The sequence below is a fragment of the Bos taurus genome, chromosome 5 (genome assembly GCF_002263795.3).
Source record: "Bos taurus isolate L1 Dominette 01449 registration number 42190680 breed Hereford chromosome 5, ARS-UCD2.0, whole genome shotgun sequence".
NCBI classification, from domain to species: domain Eukaryota; kingdom Metazoa; phylum Chordata; class Mammalia; order Artiodactyla; family Bovidae; genus Bos; species Bos taurus.
The window spans coordinates 38,351,829-38,372,815 of NC_037332.1; the positions used below are offsets into that span (position 1 = coordinate 38,351,829).

At 37.8% G+C, this 20,987-nt stretch overlaps 2 protein-coding genes across 16 annotated transcripts in view; one reads left to right on the top strand and one right to left on the bottom strand.

The window, feature by feature from the left end:
* PPHLN1 (periphilin 1) overlaps nt 1-2,775 on the bottom strand; it is a 175,190-nt gene extending 172,415 nt beyond the window's left edge. For 6 of the 13 annotated variants that reach the window (XM_059886515.1, XM_024991877.2, XM_059886513.1 and 3 more), the window contains exon 1: nt 2,703-2,772. In XM_059886515.1, the coding sequence (XP_059742498.1) occupies nt 2,703 (1 nt within the window). In that variant the 5' untranslated portion in view covers nt 2,704-2,772. Of the gene's footprint in view, nt 1-2,421 lie in introns of all 13 variants that reach the window. The other 7 variants (XM_005206425.5, XM_024991876.2, XM_005206423.5 and 4 more) reach the window with 3 other exon arrangements.
* A 60-nt stretch (nt 2,776-2,835) lies between these two features.
* On the top strand, nt 2,836-20,786 carry ZCRB1 (zinc finger CCHC-type and RNA binding motif containing 1). Of its 3 annotated transcripts, NM_001025318.2 has the most exons (8): nt 2,836-3,007; nt 4,584-4,669; nt 9,660-9,688; nt 15,437-15,548; nt 15,893-16,000; nt 19,081-19,193; nt 19,279-19,354; nt 20,084-20,442. In NM_001025318.2, the coding sequence occupies exons 2-8, from the start codon at nt 4,586-4,588 to the stop codon at nt 20,213-20,215; spliced, it is 654 nt and encodes a 217-aa protein (NP_001020489.1). In that variant the 5' UTR covers nt 2,836-3,007; nt 4,584-4,585; the 3' UTR covers nt 20,216-20,442. The 3 variants fall into 3 exon arrangements, with proteins under 3 accessions (NP_001020489.1, XP_059742137.1, XP_015326512.1); XM_059886154.1 differs by lacking the exon at nt 9,660-9,688 and having other exon boundaries at nt 2,837-3,007; nt 20,084-20,786; XM_015471026.3 differs by lacking the exons at nt 2,836-3,007; nt 4,584-4,669; nt 9,660-9,688 and adding an exon at nt 15,134-15,344 and having other exon boundaries at nt 20,084-20,786.
* The last annotated feature ends 201 nt before the right edge of the window (nt 20,787-20,987 follow it).

Genomic DNA, 20,987 nt, shown 5'->3' on the forward strand with positions numbered 1-20,987 from the left:
GCTGCATTCTCCACTAGTGCCACATGTTACTTGACTTTTCACTGTTTTAAGAAAACTTCTTTAAGTGTTAAATACTCAGTAGCAGCTTCTTGACTGTTCATTGTAAGTGAACAAGTAACGGAAATTAATAGGCAAAATGATCAGATGTTTGACTGAGTATAAAATTTTCAAATCTAAACCTCATTTCACATATGGATAAAGGTTACAGTCTTAACTGGTCAGCCTCCTTCCTGTCTTTTACCCTCCATTCCACCCTTATGACAGACACTCAATTAACCATGCTAAAATTCATAGCTGAAGTCTCCCTGAACAAGAACCCTAATAGCTTATTAATTAACTGTAACAAATCCAAACGTCTCTGCCCTTCATATGCCCCCCTTCTGTCATTTCACCTAACCTGTTCTCTCCATGCCTTCCTCCTCACTGTGTCACAAAGTAATGAACACTACCCTTGAGTTAGAACACTACCCTAGAGTAAGAACACTTACTTCTCCAACTGGAATACTTCTTTTCGTTCTCTCACTCAATTTCCAAACATCCATCAAGGCCCAGTTCAAAATCTATTATTCTCCAGAAAGCCCATTTCTGAACCCTACAACACTTAAAACAGATTCCAAACCAATGACTAAGAAGCCACATGTGACTTGTTTGGCCCAGGCTTCTTTTTTCTTAATAAAACATTTTTCCATTGTCCACACTTACAAACGAGGAGATAGCCTCTTTAAGAAACTTTATTTCCAACTTTGCTTGAAAAGAACTGGACACTCTGGCAACACTGGGAGCAGTCACATAGCCAAAGCAGCTATAGCTGAGAAGCAGCTGATGCCTTTTGAAAGATTTTTACATTTTAAAATCAGAAGATGACATCAACTACCTGAATTCTGAGACTGTATCTGCAGCAACTGCAATGATTCAAAAAAGTCTTGACTGCCTATTAGGCACTAGAGTTACGAAAGTAAACAAGACAAATACAGTTCCTCCTCAAAAGCCTAGCATCGTAGCAAAGACAAAGAGATAAGCAATCAGGATACATCTGATAAATGCTACTAAAAGGCAAGTAGAGAGCACTTAGCACATGGCAAGGGTACTTAACTCTGTCTATGGGAGGTTAGGAATACCACACAGAGAAAGTGACTAAAACTGAGATTTTTAGCAGATGTAGGAATCAACCAGAAAGAGGTAGGCTTGGGATAAGGAAAATCAAATGTCTCAGAGAAAAAAGAACTTTGCAAAGACACTGACAGAAGAAAAAAGCATTAGAAATAGAAATAAGTTGAATATGTCTATAGAGCCATGAAAGAAAGTGTTAGTTGCTCAGTCGTGGCCGACTCTTTGTGACTCCATGGACTGTAGCCCTCCAGGCCTCTCTGTCCATGGGATTTTCCAGGCAAGAATACTGGAGTGAGTTGCCATTTCCATCTCCAGTGTATCTTCCCGACCCAGGGATCGAACCCGGTTCTCCCACATTGCAGGCAGATTTTTTACCGCATAAGCCAGGGAAGCAAGAGCCATGATCCACCCATAAATAGGGTCAGCGAAAGGGCTCAACTGACTTGACTGGAGGGAAAAAACAAGTATTAGAGTCAGGAGATGTAAGAAAATTTCCATAAAGAGGTTGAATCTGTAAAAGAGTTTGTTAAGCACAGAAGGTTTCAGAGAGCACAGTTCCTGTGTTGAGGAATGAAATGTGGGAAGAAAAGGAGGGAGAAGCAGTGATAGCCTAAATAAAGGGAGAGGGAGCGAGCACAAAGCAGCACAGGGATGAGGGTGTAGCATAGAAGACCAAAAGGGCTTACATCTCGGGCGGTAACCAAGGATTAACAGGGATGTGAAGCATGGCAGTTTTGGCTGGCCACAAGTTTGTCAAAAGAATTAGTCCCTGCGGTCCCCTGGCGGACACACAGAGGCCTTCGGGCTTCTCAAAATTCTGCTGCGCCCTGGCTGGATTGCACTTCCGTCTCTCTAGAAGACACCAGCTTCGATTTAGATTGATCGTGCAGGCTCCACGAGAGACTCTGTTCCAGGCTGCTGGCACGCAGGCTCCCAGGGAGTGGTTAGAGGGCTGGTCTGCGTGTGCCGGTGGATAGAAGTTAAGTATAAACTACCCTACATTAAATTTTCTAGTGTTTCTGTAGGAATGATGGGCCTGTTTACAGCCACTTAGAGAAAAAGCAGTGTTTGCCCATTACAGATTTATAGGGAGAAAAAAGGTGCCAGGAAGTTTTACAGTTGTCCATACCAATACTCAGGATGAGTCTTTGTGTGAATTCGAGTGTCCCCAAATTGACCTTGTCTCCCCAACAAGACTGAGGGATCCTCCAGAAAAAGGCCGCTTTACACTTTTTTGTAACTCCTGAAGTGCCTATAACCGAACTGGGCACGTAGAACACATTCAGTAAATTTATCGACTTACTAACTGACCTTGGGTCACCGATGCCACCTAGTTCAGCCCTTTTTTTGCCTATTATGGTGCTAAAGAGAAGTGAACCTATATCACAGACTCAACACTTTCATTTATGCCAAACTCCGCTGCGTCTCTCCGCCTTAACCTCAGGAGCAGAATCCCTGCACAGTTCAAATTCAGCGGGAGACTCCAGGTCCCACCGCGGAAACGCCCGCCCGCCCGCTCGCTGCCCCCTCCCGGGTGCAGGAGGCCGCGTGCCCGTCCCCATCCACCTCTCGTAAAGGTAAAAAGCGCTCACTGACTCTGGGCCGCCTGGAGATCCCGTAAATGTAGTCGTCCGCTCGTCGCCGCGCTCCCGGGGAGGCACTTCCGGCGCACACTAAGACGTCAGCAAAAGTGCCCGCCCCTAAACCCACCTCCGGGGTTTGGGTCAAAGGAAAGCCGGGAAGAGACACAGCAGCTACCTTCTCGTCTCCTGCGCCTGACCCCTCCCGGGACCCGTGATGCCAGCTGCAAGGAGCGACGAACGCTCGGGGTTGAGCCCCAAGTGAGCTGAGGGCTCGCGCTCTTCTGGCCCTCCCCCCGGGCCCGCCCCAGTTGAAGGTAAACGCCTCCCCCGTTGCGGCCTTGCTCCCTGCGGGCTCCTTTCCAGAACAAGCTTCCGGAACCATTTTCCCGTCTCTCCTGCCACCCTTTTTATCTCAGGACCTTTACCTGCCCTCACTGTTCTCACCGGAACGGCTAACATATGAAAAGCTTCAGTAGGAAGCTTTTAAAAAGCGACCTATCGTGCTAGGTTCCTGAAGTTGTCGCCCAGAACATTCCAATCACCAAGCGATTTTCCTATCACAGCGCTAATAAGGATGCCTTAGAATCATTATTTTGCAATTTGTGATCTTCAGTACACACCACACACGCTTTTTAAATCGAAAATTTGAACGTGGTTGAATCTGATATAATTTTCACAGGTATGAATATACGATATGAAAATAAATTACAGATTTTACTTGTAAACTTAAAAATACATCTACAGGCCAGTACCCTTCAGGGCACTGAAAATTATTCAAATGATAAAATGTATCATTTCATAATTTAGCGATAACATGCAAAATTAGTGATTTGAGAGAACTTTGATTACATCATAATGTGAGGCTAAAATTTCTTCTTAGCACTGCTCCAGACAAAAATATTAAGACAATCAAAAAGGCACCCAACCAAATTAGTGAATATCAGTGGCTAAGGTTCTTCCTGCCCTCCCAGGCTCTTTCTCACATGGGTAGGTAAGGTATTAGGCATATCTGAAAGCACTTTCTTGCTCTTAGCCTTATGAGAGGTTAAGAGTAGCCTCAGAGTTTTTCCCTCATTTGTTTGAAACTCACCTTTTCCTTCACACCATATGCCATCACTGAAAGGGTTAGTGTAAAGAATCTTTTAAGTGGTGTCTGGAGCAAAGCAATTCCTTAATTCACCCAGCCAGAGTCATTGTTCCTGAGTGAGTGCCGATTCTTAGGTAGGTTAAGGAGTCTCAGGGCTCTTGAAGAGGAGAAAAAGACTCTTTTTTCTACATGTTTTGTCTTAGTCATATAAAACTTTTTTCCTTAAATTATTGAGTTTTTATGACAACCGTCTTTAAGACTTAACTTTTTTTAAGCCCAGAGTTAATGCTTACACAACAAACAATTCATTTTTATGCTTTTCCTTAAGCTCTGTACTAATGATGTAACATTAGTGTAGTGATGTAACATTACATGTAACAACAATGTGTCTTGCTCGAGGACATGTTTCTCCTTCTTAACAAGAACCTTCTGACTAATCTTGTCAACTTAAGATATAAGTTGTGAAAGTGGGTCTGATAAAAGTATATGAGGCTTTGATAAAACTAGCAAGGGGGGCGTTCTTCCCTCATCTAATGTCTATGTCAGAAGCTTTCTATGTACTTTTACACTGTAATAAAATTTCTGTGACACAAAAGCTCTAAGTGATCAACCCTTGTCCCTGATCCCGAAGCTAAATCTTTGGAGATCATGAATCTGACATGGTTCACCATAAGCTATCACTGATTATTACTAAGAAGTAAGAAAAATTGTATAAATTTGTCATTTCCCTATAGTATTGGTTTTACTTGCAAGGAAGAATACCTGTTTTAGATTGCTTCTGGGTTTGTTTGTTTGTTTTTTAGAAATGAGTGGTGGATTGGCCCCAAGTAAAAGCACAGTGTATGTATCCAATCTGCCCTTTTCCCTGACCAACAATGACTTATATCGGGTAAGTTGCTATATTAGTACTATTATCTACTGAATTCTGTATTTGACATACAAATATCACTTGAGCAAGCAGTTCTCTTAGACAATATTCTTAATAAATACATTAAAATGCACTTAAATCATTAATACCAAAAACTTCTATTGCAAACATAAGTGAAAAAAATTAGACACTTGTCATTTCCAAAGAAAATTTCCAGTGCTTTATAGAGAATAACAAGTTTGTTTTTTTTTTTTTTAAACAAAAAATGCAGAAGACACTACTAGCATAATGAAGCTGATTTTTCCTGCTTGCTTACTTGGCTTTTGAAACTGGTAGTGGAGTGGAGGTTTTGGAGGAAAGAGCTGATGGAAGCAAAACAGATCCCTTTCCTAACCCTCCAATTCTGAAAGTATATCTTAATTTAATATGTGACAAAAACATAACAGTTTAATAAAGTTTGGTTTCAATTCAGAATAGGGTGAGTAAAAGATAAAAAGAAATCCTTTCCAACATATTCTTTATGCTCCTTACCTTACAGAGAACAAAATTTCCTGCTTTGTCTATTCTGCAGATTGATGGTTGAGAGGGACTTCCAGGGATGACATGAATCCTATCTTCCAAGTGTGCCCTCTTTTCTCTGCTACTTTGGGTAGATGTTAAGTACAGTGGAGAGATGCTGCATAGGTGATACATCAGTTCAGTTCAGTTCAGTTGCTCAGTCGTGTCTGACTGTTGGCGACCCCATGGACTGCAGCCCTCCAGGCCTCCCTGTCCATCACCAACATCTGGAGTTTACTCAAACTCACGTCTATTGAGTCGGTGACACCATCCAACCATCTCATCCTCTGTCATCCCCTTCTCCTCCCACCTTCAGTCTTTTCCTAGCATCAGAGTCTTTTTAAATGAGTCAGTTCTTTGCATCAGGTGGCCAAAGTATTGGAGTTTCAGCTTCAGCATCAGTCTTTCCAATGAATATTCAGGACTGATTTCCTTTAGGATGAACTGGTTGGATCTCCTTGCAGTCCAAGGGACTCTCAAGAGTCTTCTCCAACACCACAGTTCAAAAGCATCAATTCTTTAGTGCTCAGCTTTCTTTATAGTCCAACTCTCACATCCATACATGACTACCGGAAAAACCATAGCCTTGACTAGACAGACCTTTGTTGGCAAAGTAATGTCTCTGCTTTTTAATATGCTGTCTAGGTTGATCATAACTTTCCTTCCAAGGAGCAAGCATCTTTTAATTTCATGGCTGTGGTCACCATCTGCAGTGATTTTGGAGCCCCCCAAAATAAAGTCTGCCACTGTTTCCCCATCTATTTGCCTTGAAGTGGTGGGATCAGATGCCATGATCTTCGTTTTCTGAACGTTGAGCTTTAAGCCAACTTTTTCACTCCCCTCTTCACTTTCATCAAGAAATAGAGGAAAACAATAGAGTGGGAAAGACTGAAGATCTCTTCAAAATAATTAGAGATACCAGGGGAACATATCATGCAAAGTTGGGCTCAATAAAGGACAGAAATGGTGTGGACCTAACAGAAGCAGAAGATGTTAAGAAGAGGTGGCAAGAATACACATAAGAACTGTACAAAAAAGATCTTCATGACCCAGATAATCACAATGGTTTGATCACTCACCTAGAGCCAGACATCCTGGAATGTGAATTCAGGTGGGCCTTAGGAAACATCACTACGAACAAAACTATTGGAGGTGATGGAATTCCAATTGAGCTGTTTCAAATCCAAAAAGATGATGCTGTGAAAGTGATGCACTCACTATGCCAGCAAATTTGGAAAACTCAGCAGTGGCCACAGGACTGGCAAAGGTCAGTTTTCATTCCAATCCCCAAGAAAGCCAGTGCCAAAGAATGTTTAGTTTGATATTGAACTACCACACAATTTCACTCATTTCACTCATCTCAATGTAATGTTCAAAATTCTCCAATCTAGGCTTCAACAGTATGTGAACCATGAACTTCCAGATGTTCAAGCTGGATTTAGGAAAGGCAGAGGAACCAGAGATCAAATTGCCAACATCTGCTGGATCATCAAAAATGCAGGAGAGTTCCAGAAAAACATATGCTTTTGCTTTATTGACTACACCAAAGCCTTTGACTGTGTGGATCAGCACAAACTGTGGAAAATTCTTAAAGAGATGGGAATACCAGACCACCTTACCTGTCTCCTGAGAAATCTGTGTGCAGGTCAAGAAGCAACAGTTAGAACTGGACATGGAACAACAGACTGGTTCCAAATAGGAAAAGGAGTACATCAAGGCTGTATATCGTCACCCTGCTTGTTTAACTTATATGCAGAGTACATCATGAGAAACGCCTTGCTAGATGAAGCACAAGCTGGAATCAAGATTGCCGGGAGAAATATCAATAAACTCAGATATGCAGATGACACCACCCTTATGGCAGAAAATGAAGAAGGACTAAAGAGCCTCTTGATGAAAGTGAAAGATTTGATTACATAGTACTTGATGAATTAAGACAACTTGAGTCTCGAAGAACAGAGAAAATGAACTTTAGTTTCCTTCCTTGTATCAGAATAGAGACGTCTCTCTTTTCATTGAATACTTACTGTGTGCCACAGAACATTGTTCCAGGTACAAGGAACACATCAGTGAACAAAAAGATGAAAATCTCTTCTGGCACTCACAATACAGCAAGATAGAGAAACAATTTGAAATATAAAAAATTCAAATGATGTTTGTCAATACTAGATACTAAGTTAATGCTAAGGGGAAAAATAAAGCAGGAATGGAGGGTTACTAAATGTTCGTTTAGGGGTGAAATTTTACTTTAGGAGGGTGACTTTTGATTAAGACATGAAGGAAGTAAGAGGCAGCTGTGCAGATGGCTAAGGGGGACAAGAATTTCAGTCAGACAGTAAATAAAGTGGAGAGAAGCAGGCAGTCAGAGGCAAGCACATTCAGGGGTGCCTTATAGGACTTGCATAATGGTAAGATAATGACTAATGATAAGGACTCAGTGAAGTGAGATGCCATTAGAAAATGTTGTACAGAAAATAGTCATTCATACAGATGGCCTATAGGCACATGAATGAAAAGATATAAACATTGATAGTTATTAGAGAAATGAAAATAACTACAATGAAACACCACCTCACACCAGTCAGGATGACCATCATTAAAAAGTCTACAAACAGTACATGCTAGAGAGAGTGTAGGAAAAAAAGAATCCTCCTACATCATTGGTGGGAACGTAAATTGGTGTAGCTACTACGGAAAACAGTATGAAAGTTCCTGAAAAAACTAAATTAGAGTTGCCATAGGGATCCCACAATCCCACTGCTGGGCATACATCCAAACAGGACTATAGTTTGAAAAAATACATGCACCTCTATGTTCATAGCAGTACTATTCACTATAGCCAAGACATGGAAACAATCTACATGTCTATCAGCATAAATAGATGAAGATGTGAGGTGTGTGTGTTTGTGTGGAATACTACTCAACCATAAAAAAGAATAAAATAATGCCATTTGCAGCAACATGGATGACCCTAGAGATGGTACTAAGTGAAGTAAATCAGAAAGAGAAAGACAGATACCATAAAATATCCCTTACATGTAGAATCTAAATATGTCACAAATGAACTTAACCTACAAAACAGAAGCAGGCTCACAGACATAGAGAACAAACTTAATGGTTGCCAAAGGGAAGAAAGGATGGACTGGTAATTTGAGGTTAGCAGATACAAACTACTATATATAGAATGGATAAACAATAAGGTCTTAACTGTACTATATTCAATATCCTGTAATAAACCGAAATGGAGAAGAATGTGTGTACACACACACACATATATATATACATCACTTTGCTATACACCAGATACTTGACATAACGTTGTAAATCAACTATCCTTTAATAATTTTCTTTTTAAGAAAGCAAATGAAAAGCAGGCCACAACAAAGAGAGAGAGAACTGTCTTTACTGATCTCCAGTATTACTAACACTGCAATCTAGTTATACTGTGTTCCAGGGTTGAAGTGAAAGTTTTAGTCACTCAGTCTTGTCCAACTCTTTGCAACCCCATGGACTATAGCCCACCAGGTTCCTCTGTCCATGGAATTCTCCAGGCAGGCAAGAATACTGGAGTGGGTAGCCAGCTATTCCTTTCTTCAGGGGATCTTCCTGACCCAGGGATCAAACCTGGGTCTCCTATATTGCAAGCGGGTTCTTCACCTGAGCCACTAGGGAAGCCCCAGGGTTACACAACTTAATTATAGAACTCAAACATTTATTATTGTTATTTCTTACACATATTAATGTATCATAAAAGACTCTTCTACAAAGTGTTACATGATAAACAGGAACTATCAGTATATAGGTACTGGTTGAAGCAATAGAAATAGATGAGATTGCCTACAGTGAAGATGTAGATGTAAAAGGGAAGAAAGGGCCAACTGTAAAGTGCCACCAACATATTAGGGTGGGCAGAAGAAGTAGGCTGATAGGAATCGATTTTTTCAATGTAGAAGCTTTTTTTATTTTATAAGCAGTCTAAGTAAGGATCTGTCTTCTGAAATAGTGATTGCTTGATGGGGTGGAGGGGAGTAAGTTAGGAACAGTGCTATTCTACAACATTGATAATTAAAGCACAAGGTTTCTCCGGAGCTCTGGTGGGGTTGACAGTTGTCGTGGATAAACCGTACGAACTATAGCTGTGCAGTGTGTGTGCCTTCAACCTACCACACTTGAAGAGTGTTGTTTTTTTTTTTCCCCTGTACTCTTTGTCAGGGAATTTGTCAGAAATTTAAGAATTAAGGTAAATAAATACCTGTGATACAAATAGACAAAAAAGAGTATTATTCAAGTCACTAAAAAAATATATCTTCTGTGGTCTGCCTTACTGACTAAATGCTAAAACTTTTCGTAAACTACAATAAAAAATGTGGTCAGTATATACAGCCTGAAAACTTAATGTGTTTTTTATGATTTTAAATCAAATTGCAAATCATTATGTGGTCTTTTGTTTCAGATATTTTCCAAGTATGGCAAAGTTGTAAAGTAAGTATATCAGATCCTGAAACTTCATTTGAAAGTCTATCTTAATTTTCTTCTCCATTATTTTCTTAATGAAAGTAGATTTACTATCTTTTTATAAAACAGATATTTGATATAAAAAAGAATAAAAATACTGCTGTTAACATTTTATGTGTATTTAATTTTTTAATATACATAAATATCTATAGACAAGTTTAAAAAGACTCCTTTCTATGCATGCAATTTTGTTGTCTTTTTTTAACTTGACTTATTGTAAATAGCTTTCCATGTACTGTATAGATACATCCTTATATTTAATGATTTCATGGTAGTCCTTTGTGTTATTATTTACTTGTTTTATACCACATTATTAAGAATTAAAACTGATTCTGTTATCCAATATAAGACATAAAAGCTGATTAAATATAAATATCAGGTAGTAGAAGGTATGTTAGCAAGTATACTATAAATGGATTATTATTTGTCAAACAATGTAAAAACAAACACCACTGACTCTTGAACTATGCAGGGTTAATGAGAGTATAAAGTAAAAACAAGATAGTGTTACTCTATCTTATAACTAATATATGTTTTAGTATAAATTTAAAGTCATTTAAAATCCCAGGAATTTAGAGCATATTTATCTTAACTAGTTGTTTTTCTTTAGCTTTTGATAAATGGACATTAAACAGTTGAAGTTCATCTGCATCCTGAAGTTCACATCTTTTAAAATTACTTCTCCGTTAAAAAAAACAACAGAAATACTACTAAATCAATTTTGAGGTCTTCAGAATTTCAAACAGTGATCATTATCAATCAGAACACTAATAATAATGATATGAAACAATGAGCACATGCTAGGCATTGTTCTAATGTGTGTGTGTGTGTGTGTGCACGTGCGCGCGTGTGTGCGTGCTCAGTCATGTCTGACTCTTTGGCGACCCCATGGACTAGCCCACCAGGCTCCTCTGTCCATGGAATTTTCCAGGCAAAAATAGTGGAATGGGTTGCCATTTCGTATTCCAAGGGATCTTCCCAAGCCAGGGATTGAACCCACGTCTCCTGCATTGGCAGGTGAATTCTTTACCACTCTGCCACCTGGGAAGCCTTATTGTTCTAATATCTTTACATAAATTATCTCATTAAAGTCTCACAACTGTCTTTGAAGGTAAACACTGCTATTATCCTGATGTTGTAATTGACAAAACTGAAGCCTGTAAACCTAAAATCATATTGCCAGTCAGCAGTGAAGACAAGGTTTGATTCCAGCCTATTCCCTTACCTTCCCATTACCTTTTCTTGATTTTTCCCTGTCAGAATCACTGAATAAATTTCCATATCAATACATAATTGTTAGCCATGAGAATGCTATGAAGTTAGACACAGAGTTATAAGCACCTATAAGCAAGGAAGACATGATCTAGTCTAGAGAGTCAGAGTAGCTTTACAAAGGCAGTATTCTTTGAGTTGAAACCTAGAGGCTGAGTACAAGTAGGTAAAAAGAATGAGAAGAACATTTCAGTTAGAGGGAATGCTTATACAAAGGCCCGCAAAGACCCTCTGGCAAGAGAAAATAAAGTGAGATCAAGAAACAGCCAGTGTGACTTGAGATGAGTAAGCAAGAGGGGAAAAGCACAAGATGGGTCCAGAAACAGATTCCTCTAAGAAGACCAGGAATCTGTTAAATAATTTTAATTAGAGTGACATGATTTGAATTTTTAGAACCTTGTTCCATCCAGCTTCAGTGTAGAGACTGGATTGGAGGGGAACATGAGCAGATGCAGGGACACCAGTTAAAAGATATAACAGTAGCCCTGGAAAGAAATCTAGACTAAAATGATACAGGTAGAGAGGTAGAAACTGGTCAGATTTGAGAAATCATTAGGCAGAAGAATGGATAATACTTAGTGCTGTACTTATTTTGTATATAATGGTTGGGTGAATGAGAAGGAGGTGTTACAGATGACACTGAGGCTTCCCAGAATAGTGTCTACTTTATGTGCTTAAATGAGTACATCATCTGCCTTATATCAGGAAATGGTGCCACCATCCACCTTTTCTCCCATGCCAGAGACATGGGAATAAATCCTAGGTTTGTCCTCTCAAATCCTTGATATAATTACTTTTCTGTTATCATAGAAGGTAATTCTGTCAAAATAATGTATTTTAATTGGTTTATAGGTCTCTCTCTATCTCTAGACGGTCAGTTTTTTCCTGAGGGTAAAAACCTTGTCCTGCTGCCAGTGCTTAGTACTTGTACTTGAGGCTAATGGAAGGACTGAATGGCCTCATGAACAAACAAATGGATACATGCTTCTGAGAAACTATTTTCTCAATCAAAATAGGTGAGCTGAAAGGAGCGTTTTATAGATAAAGCTTAAAGAAGTAGCTGACAAATTAATAAAGTGAAAATGCCATCACGTGTATCCAAACATAAAGACTTGTCATTACTGCAAAAATAAACTTCAGTAGGGAAGATGAGGCAGTGTTTATACAGATTTCAGCAGAGACAAGCAGTTAAAGAAATGTAAGAACTCATACATTCTGAACCCTGAAGAGTGAGTAAAATTTTATGGGCAAAAATTGAGAATTTAAAGAGGATAGAAGGCATGTGAACAGAGGTGCCAGTTTAGGGAGGTTCAGGCCATGCTGCATAAACACTGAATGCCTTCTTGTGGCTAAAGCTTACAGTGTGCGAGTGCGGGGCAGCGAGAGATGGGGAGGGCACAATAAAGGCCATTGACTGCTGCACTGGAGAGTAGGCAGTTTGGAGAACCAAGACCTTTTAAGCGAGGGAGTAAGTGATTTTATTTATTCCTTAAGTAGAAGACTCTTCCACTGTGTTAATTCCAGCATATGAGCAGGAATTAACATCAAGGGAACCAGTAAGAATAGACTATGGAAACAGTAATGCCACTATGGACAAGAAAAAGCAATGGGAACAGAAAAGAGAGGACGGAGGAGAGAGATCATTAATAGAGGATGATTTAGAAAGCGAACACTTCCAAAATAGTACTTTCAAAAATTAATGTATGACTTTAACTGACCTCCAGAAACATTATGAGTTTTTTAAAAGTTAAAGCAATGTCTCACTTCACACTTTTTTTTAAAATGGGTTAAAAACTTTGTTATGTTCAATAACTGGTGTGTCTTTGCAGAAAATTAGTCTAAACTTGAGCATCATTGAGTACTTGACTTCTTTCCTTATAAACCCAATGAATAAACACATGCTGCCTTTGAGAAAGTAAACCATTTTAGTTGTCCACTTTCCCCTAAGTTATTGTAACTTATTTTTTTAATGGAATAAGACATCGCTTTTCTTAATATAGAGGTATCTTTTTACCAGTTTCATTCCAGAGACTATAGGTACCTAAAAACCCAAACCTAAATAAAATAAAATTTAATATGTGAAATATAATATTAAATAAAATTTCTGTTTATTCATTCATATCCTCTTGTCTGTTTTCCTGTTAATTTAGTTTTTAGAAAATTATTAAGCTTTGTCTTAAATATTGTCTCTTTTTTGCTATTTGGAAATAATCCCAAATTTATAAGTTACAAAAATAGTACAAAGAACATCAAAATATCCCTTACCCAAATTCACGTACTGTTAACATTTTACCCTATTTATTTTATCATTTGTACTCTCTCCCCAATGTGTGTTCATGTGTGGGTATATGTGTGTGTGTGTGTATGTGTATATATACGTTTGTGTGTATGTGTATGGCTTCCCAGGTTGAAGCAGTGGTAAAGAACCCACCTGCCAGTGCAAAAGATGCAAGACTTGATCCCAAGTTTGATCCCTGGGTCAGGAAGATCCCCTGAAATAGGAAATGACAACCCATTCCAGTATTCTTGCCTGGAAGATTCCATGGAGAGAGGAGCCTGGCAGACTACAGTCCATGGGGTCACAAAGCTTCAGACACAACCAAGCACACATATATGTGCCTATGTGTGTGTGTCTTTATGTGTATACATACACACAAACACAGTTTGCTTTTGTGAGTCATTTGAGGGTGTTATAAATGTCATCACCCTTTACTCCTAAATATAGTACTTCATCGGACAAGGCAATGGCAACCTATTCCAGTACTCTTGCCTGGAAAATCCCATGGACAGAGGAGCCTGGTAGGCTGCAGTCCATGGGGTTGTGAAGAGTCAGACACGACTGAGTGACTTCACTTTCACTTTTCACTTTCATGCGTTGGAGAAGGAAATGGCAACCCACTCCAGTGTTCTTGCCTGGAGAATCCCAGGGACGGGGGAGCCTGGTGGGCTGCCGTCTATGGGGCCACACAGAGTCGGACACGACTGAAGTGACTTAGCAGCAGCAGCATAGTACTTCATTGTGTATTTCCTAAAAATACATTAGGGTTATATATTATATAGCCACAGCACAGTTAACCAAACTCATAAATTTATCCTGATGCAGTACTTTTGTTAAATCAATTGTCCGTGTTCCAGTTTTGTCAGTTGACCTAATAATATCCCACGTAGAATTTTTCACCTGTAGTGCAGAATGCAGTCTAGAGTTAAGTGTTGATTTTTACTGTCAAATCTTTTTAGCCTCCCTTAGTCTGAAACATTTATAAATAATACAACTCTAACCCATGTGTTTTCCTGATGTTGCCTCATGATTATATGGGGGTTATATAGTCTTGGCAGGAATGCTCTATAGATGATTTATTCTCAAGGTGTCACTCTGGATTCATACAGCATCCATCTATCTCATTAGTGATACTAATTTTGATCACTCAGTCAAGGTTTAACCAACTTCTCTGCTGTATAAATATTTTTCCCTTGTGCAACTAACAAGCAATCAATGGGAGACAGTTAAGACTATGCAAGCATCCTGTTCCACATAAAAATTTCATTTGAGACATAGCATTTGTTATAATTCTTGCCTGTCCCAGTCTTTACCGTGATCGTTTCAAATGGTGATTTTCTGGCCCTCCCTGTTTGTGCTATAAGCAGTAGCCCTCCTTTCTCCCCCATTTATTTATTTATTATCAGCATGGACTTAAGAATTCCTTTCTTATGTGGTTTGTAATTCATTAATGTATTTAATTATTTTGGTACTCAGATTGTCCTAGATTCGGCCAATGGGCTCTCCCTTCAGCTGGCTTCTCTGTTCTTGTGCCATGCCCCATCATTACACTTTTTTTCAAGTGCTTCCTTTCTAGCATAACAAGATGTTCCAAGTTCATCTTGGATGTAGCCTCTCCCAGCCTTCAAATCAGCCATTTCTCCAAAGAGCCCTGTTGAATATTGTTTCCTAAAATGTGTTTAATGACATACGATGAGCAAGGACCAACAGGACTAGGGATGGGTGAAGGACGAGGAGAAAGAGCAGGCTCGGTGGTCTTGTCACCATCCATACCATTCAGGTTCTTTGGGTAGTATGGCTGAGAAGCACAGAACTGGAGATTCTTTAAAATAATATTAAGAATATAGTTTTATTCTAAAACTAGAAAAAAAAAATTGAGTAAATCACTTTACTTTTTGTGCAGAAAAGAATACCTCAGTTTTGTTTTTTTCCTGCAGAGAGGGAGTCAGTAGAGAAGAGGAATTATGCTTAATCTTCACGATTCCATTGTCTCTTGTAATCTCTACTTCATCCTCAACTTCTGATTAATGTTTGATTTATCAGATACTCCTAATTATAGCTGTGTTCACTTGTGTTAGTATCACAGTTTCTCATTTCAAGAATTTATTCATATGTTTTATTTATTGCTGCCTCATTTTTAACTGGCTATTTGTTTATGCTTTAAGGGTTACTATAATGAAAGATAAAGATACCAGAAGGAGTAAAGGGGTTGCATTTATTTTATTTTTGGATAAAGACTCTGCACAAAACTGTACCCGGGCAATAAACAACAAACAGGTAAGCCATTCGTTCCCAGCAAGGTTTTTAACCAAAAGTCTGTGTTCAAACCAGGCTAAAAATGTGGCGATGCAGTGGATGATCATGTCTGGATATCAGTAGTTCCTGGGGGTATTTTACTTATAGAAAAGAGGTCAAAACTGTACTGGGTTCCCAAAACACTGGTAGAATATAAGGAATAAAAATCTGTTCTACAGGAAAGAATTTGTCACACCTACGTGGGCATTTACTAAAATAATATAAAAAAATAGAATTGAAAACTTGAAGAAATGGAATCCAATAACTGTAGTTTTAGGTTTCAATGAGATAACATCCTTCTGCATTTACATTTTTCTCTGGTCCAGTTATTTGGTAGAGTGATAAAAGCAAGCATTGCTATTGACAATGGAAGAGCAGCTGAGTTCATCCGAAGACGAAACTACTTTGATAAATCTAAGTGTTATGAATGTGGGGTGAGTATACCTAAAGCAATATAATTTTCCATTATTTACTTGAAGGTGTTTTTCACATCAGTGTTTTATTTGTGTTCTCCAGAACTTCTGGACGGATAAAGTCAAGTTATAAAAGTTTCACTTTGGGAATGTAGACTCATTTAAGTAAATTCAGTTGAAATATACTATGATGTAAAGACAGTCTGAGTTGGGTAATCTAGAAAGGTATTTTCTGCAGTTTCTAAATCTTTGAAAGTTGTTAGGTTAAAAAATGTTAAGACTAATTACTTACATTATTGTCTGAAAGATTTTCAGTTCAGTTCAGTCACTCAGTCATGTCCGACTCTTTGCAACCCCATGAATCACAGCATGCCAGGCCTCCCTGTCCATCACCAACTCCCAGAATTCACTCAAACTTACGTCTGTGATATGAGTCGGTGATGCCATCCAGCCATCTCATCCTCTGTCATCCCCTTCTCCTCCTGCCCCCAATCCCTCCCAGCATCAGAGTCTTTTCCAATGAGTCAACTCTGCATGAGGTGGCCAAAGTACTGGAGTTTCAGCTTTAGCATCATTCCTTCCAAAGAACACCCAGATTTTAGTGACCCATAAATTTTTGCATTTCTATAGTAGTTTGACAATGATTAAGTATCACAGATCAGTAAAAACACTGTCATATGACCTATCCTCTATGGGATATTGTTTTGAAAAGTTTTCCCACCTATTGGTACTGCTAATGGTTCAGGAGCTGAACTATACCCAGATTTTCTTACCTAGTTCTCATCATCTATTAATATTGTTATCCATTTAAACTTTGGGTGATTAGGAGACATACATAGCCGCAGAGCAATTTTGCCCAAGGCCCATAATGATATCAAGGGAATTTCAGTCTGGGTCTCATTGCTTTCTGTTTCTAAAATGTCTCCATATATATGATCCAGAGATTAATGGGGAGCGTTTACTGAAGGGAAAATTACTGAGAGACATTGTTCTGGCTACATGATTATATGGAAAATAGAAGGAAATGGTTTTGGGAGTTCTTTCTCCAATGTCACTCACTCCCTCTCAAAAATATTTACATATACAGACAGGTAAGTGAGTGGATAGATGGATGGATAGACGGAAAGAGAGAGCGAGCAAGGTCCTGGGTAAGTTCTGTCGAATTTTGTGATTCTAACACTTAAGTTAATGTTTCAAAAACTGTGTTCCAGACTCCTAAGTTTTGTTAAAAAAAAAAAAAGGAGAGAGGGTGGAGTTATTATGGTCAGATAGATGAGTATATATATTCACAGTAGATATTATCTGAGAACTTCTGGGTAAATCTGTTAATCTGTTTTGGTTCATGAGTCCATAAATGTGTTATGTTATACTTTGTACATTATAGTATTTCTTAAAACTCTTCCTCACCCCAAATCTGTTTATTTTAGCCTGGTTTTTCCAAAAGCTGTTGCATTGTTAAACCCCTTTTTTGGTATGGGATATGTTAACGGTTTTTGGTATATCGTTATTCCAGAACACTTTGCAAAATGGTTCTCTAAGTGCATGCTCTCAGCAGTTCCTTAATAATAACACCTTTTGGGTGCAGCCATGTCCCCAGGTATAAAAAGTACATAGTTGGTTTGATGCTTTATAAAATAATACTTGAAGAGCATGATTCATTTTCTCTTCTGCTGTTTTAATCCTGGCTCAGTCTCTGCCCACACCCTCATTCTCACATAAATCTTCTTAAAGTTATTTTGGTAAGCTAATATACAGATTCACTGTCTTCTTTTAAACTCAGACAATCTTATATCTCCTTTTAATGTTACAGTTAGTCCAGCACTGTCAAATACAAATGTATGCAAGCTGCAAATGCAATTTTAAATGTTCTAATAGCCACATTAAAAATAATAAACAGGGTAAGAGTTAAATACATTTTATGTAATTCAAAGTATTATCATTTGAATTATGTAATTCCTCTCACCCCTGAACCTCTACCACCAACTTCTTTGCTGAGACAGCCAGTGCTTTCAATTTTTTATGTACCTTTTCAGAAATATTTTATGAAAGCAAATGAATATATGTATGTATATATACCGATGTGTGTATATATGTGATGTACATACATATATATATATATAGATGTATATATGTATATCACACAGTATACACCTAATTTTATATAGTATATATACATATATCTTTCTCTCACTTTTTAAAACTCAAGAGCACACAATAACGCTTGCCTTTTTCAGTTAATAAGCTCATTTTTATCAACATAATATTCTTCACGGGGCTTCACTGGTGGCTCAGTGGTAAAGAATCTACCTGCCAAGCAGGAGAGGTGGGTTTGATCCCTGGGTCAGGAAGATCCCCTGGAGAAGGAAATGGCAACACATTCCAATATTCTTGCCTGGGAAGAAAAAAAAAAAAAAAAATATTTTTAAAAGGATAATATTTTTTTTTAATTTTATTTTATTTTTAAACTTTACAATATTGTATTAGTTTTGCCAAATATCGAAATGAATCCGCCACAGGTATACCCGCGTTCCCCATCCTGAACCCTCCTCCCTCCTCCCTCCCCTACCCTCCCTCTGGGTCGTCCCTGTGCACCAGCCCCAAGCATCCAGTACCCTGCATTTTATATAATTTTTTCCTGCTGTCTTCACAATCCAGTATGTATCAATTCAAACAACTGATTCACAATCCAGTATGTATCAGTTCAAACAAATCAATTCTCAGTAACCACAAGAGAATTGTAACAAATGGCTATCATAAGTGGGCAATGCTAGTGTAGTCTAGGTATGAAATAAGCAAAATGAAATTAATTGCAAGGAAAAGTGAGGAAGACTTTAAATTTTCCACGTGTTTTTAAAAGAGATTGTTAACATCTTTGAAGTTAGGAGTAGTTTTGTCCCCATTTTATCATACTAACTTAAAATTTTAACATTTAAGGTAGATGGTCCATTTAAATTTTGAATTTTTATATCCTGAATCTTGACATTTAATCTTAAGGAACCACCAAGTTTCTGTTAATAATACATAATGTATATATTTTCATATTTTGTGTTACTAACACAAATGTTCTATTTCTTCCTTTCCTTCTTAATGGGAAACAAAAGGAAAGTGGACACTTAAGTTATGCCTGTCCTAAAAATATGCTTGGAGAACGGGAACCTCCAAAGAAGAAAGAGAAAAAGAAAAAAAAGAAAATTCCTGAGCCAGAAGAAGAAATGTATGTATATCCACTCTCACCAAATACATTAAATGTATGCTGTCTTTTTACTATTGAGTGCATTTTGATTTTTTTAATAATTTAGTGAAGAAGTAGAAGAAAGTGAAGATGAAGGGGAAGATCCTGCTCTTGACAGCCTCAGTCAGGCCATAGCTTTCCAGGTATTCAACAGTTCTTTTTCCAAGGCACCTGCCATAGCTCCCTTGAGTTAATAGTTTTATATTCCTTGCTTGCTTTATTAATCGTCTCCTCATGACATCCTCTGTCTTTCCCCTTTGTCCCTAAACTTTAGGAGATGGGCTCTTTCTTTAAGATCTTTATAATAGTGTGATGGAAAAGTTCCTATTGGTTCTTTCTAGATTTTAAGGGCCCCACAACACTTTTAATATCATAATCTGTTTTCAGTATAGAATTGAATAGAACTAATTGATTAAAATGAGTTTAGCCCCCAACAGAAAAGATTTTATTAAATCAAAGATATTGTTTTAAAGGAAGCTTCATTTTAAAACAAAAAACATTTTTGATCATTAAAAGTTCTAATACAAGTATATGAAACATTTTTTGAAGAAAATGTATAACTTCCTGATTTTATATAACCAGTTATTTTGTTTTAATGTAGTTGATAAATTATAAATGCATACATCAATTCATTTTTCCTTTTAGTTAGTTAATTCAGTATTTTATGTAATGTACCCACGTCCAACAGCAATGGCAAGTAAGCTTCATTTCATATGCCTGTTAATTAATAGAAATTACCCAGACTAATTCTGAGTAACATGGTAAGACTGGGAGAAAACTTGGGGGTAGGACAAATAATATTATTTTAATATTATTAATATTAAGCAGATTCCTGATTTTTGTTTTGTTTATTTTCCAAATAACCTTTACAGCAAGCCAAAATTGAAGAAGAACAAAAAAAATGGAAACCCAGTTCAGGAGGTCCTTCAACATCAGATGATTCAAGACGCCCAAGGATAAAGAAAAGCACATACTTCAGTGATGAGGAGGAACTTAGTGATTAAAAATATATATATTATGTAAATATCATTAAAAAATTTTTTTTAAGTCTTGGAGTACCAAGTTCCCTTGGGACTAAAAATTACTTTTAGAATTTGAACATAAGAACACTTAGTACCAAATACTTTTTTACTTTAGATAGTTGATAGGAAATGGTAATTTTATAGTATCATGTTTATCTTGCATCAAGATTTGCTAATAATCATTTATCTTGAAAACAGTTGATTTGAATAAAAAAGGAAATGTAATAGTATTATAACAAAGCTATCCCAAGAAGAAAGTCAAAGTCACGCAGTCGTGTCTGCCTCTTTGTGACCCCATGGACTATACAGTCCATGGAATTCTCCAGGCCAGAAATACTGGAGTGGGTAGCCTTTCCCTTCTCCAGGGGATCTTCCCAACCCAGGGATCGAACCCAAGTCTCCCACATTGCAGGCGTATTCTTTACCAGCTGAGCCAGAAAGGTAGATAGTAAAAAGATTTGAGAAGTTCATTATAAAAGCTTATTCATGATTGGTTTATATAAGAACTTTTGAAATAAATTTCATCTTTAAAATTAAAACTTCGTAAAGACTATGGAAAGTTTGGAGTGATTTATTGTTATTCATGTTAATAAAGTTTTCTCAAGAGAACTTTATTTTTCAGTGTAGGTGTTCTGTTATCACTTCTTTTATCTTTATCCCTATCTGGATACATTGCAGTCACCCATAAAATATAAAGTAAAGTAGCTCTCAGAAGCTTGTAGCCAAACAGCAGTAATTTGTCCTGCCTTTGGCG

Bases quoted from the DNA above. Each gene is read 5' to 3' on its own strand.
- ZCRB1 (NM_001025318.2), top strand. From the start codon at position 4,586: ATGAGTGGTGGATTGGCCCCAAGTAAAAGCACAGTGTATGTATCCAAT. The intron at 16,001-19,080 runs GTGAGTATACCT...GGGAAACAAAAG, and splicing joins CTAAGTGTTATGAATGTGGG to GAAAGTGGACACTTAAGTTA. The intron at 19,355-20,083 runs GTATTCAACAGT...TAACCTTTACAG, and splicing joins GTCAGGCCATAGCTTTCCAG to CAAGCCAAAATTGAAGAAGA.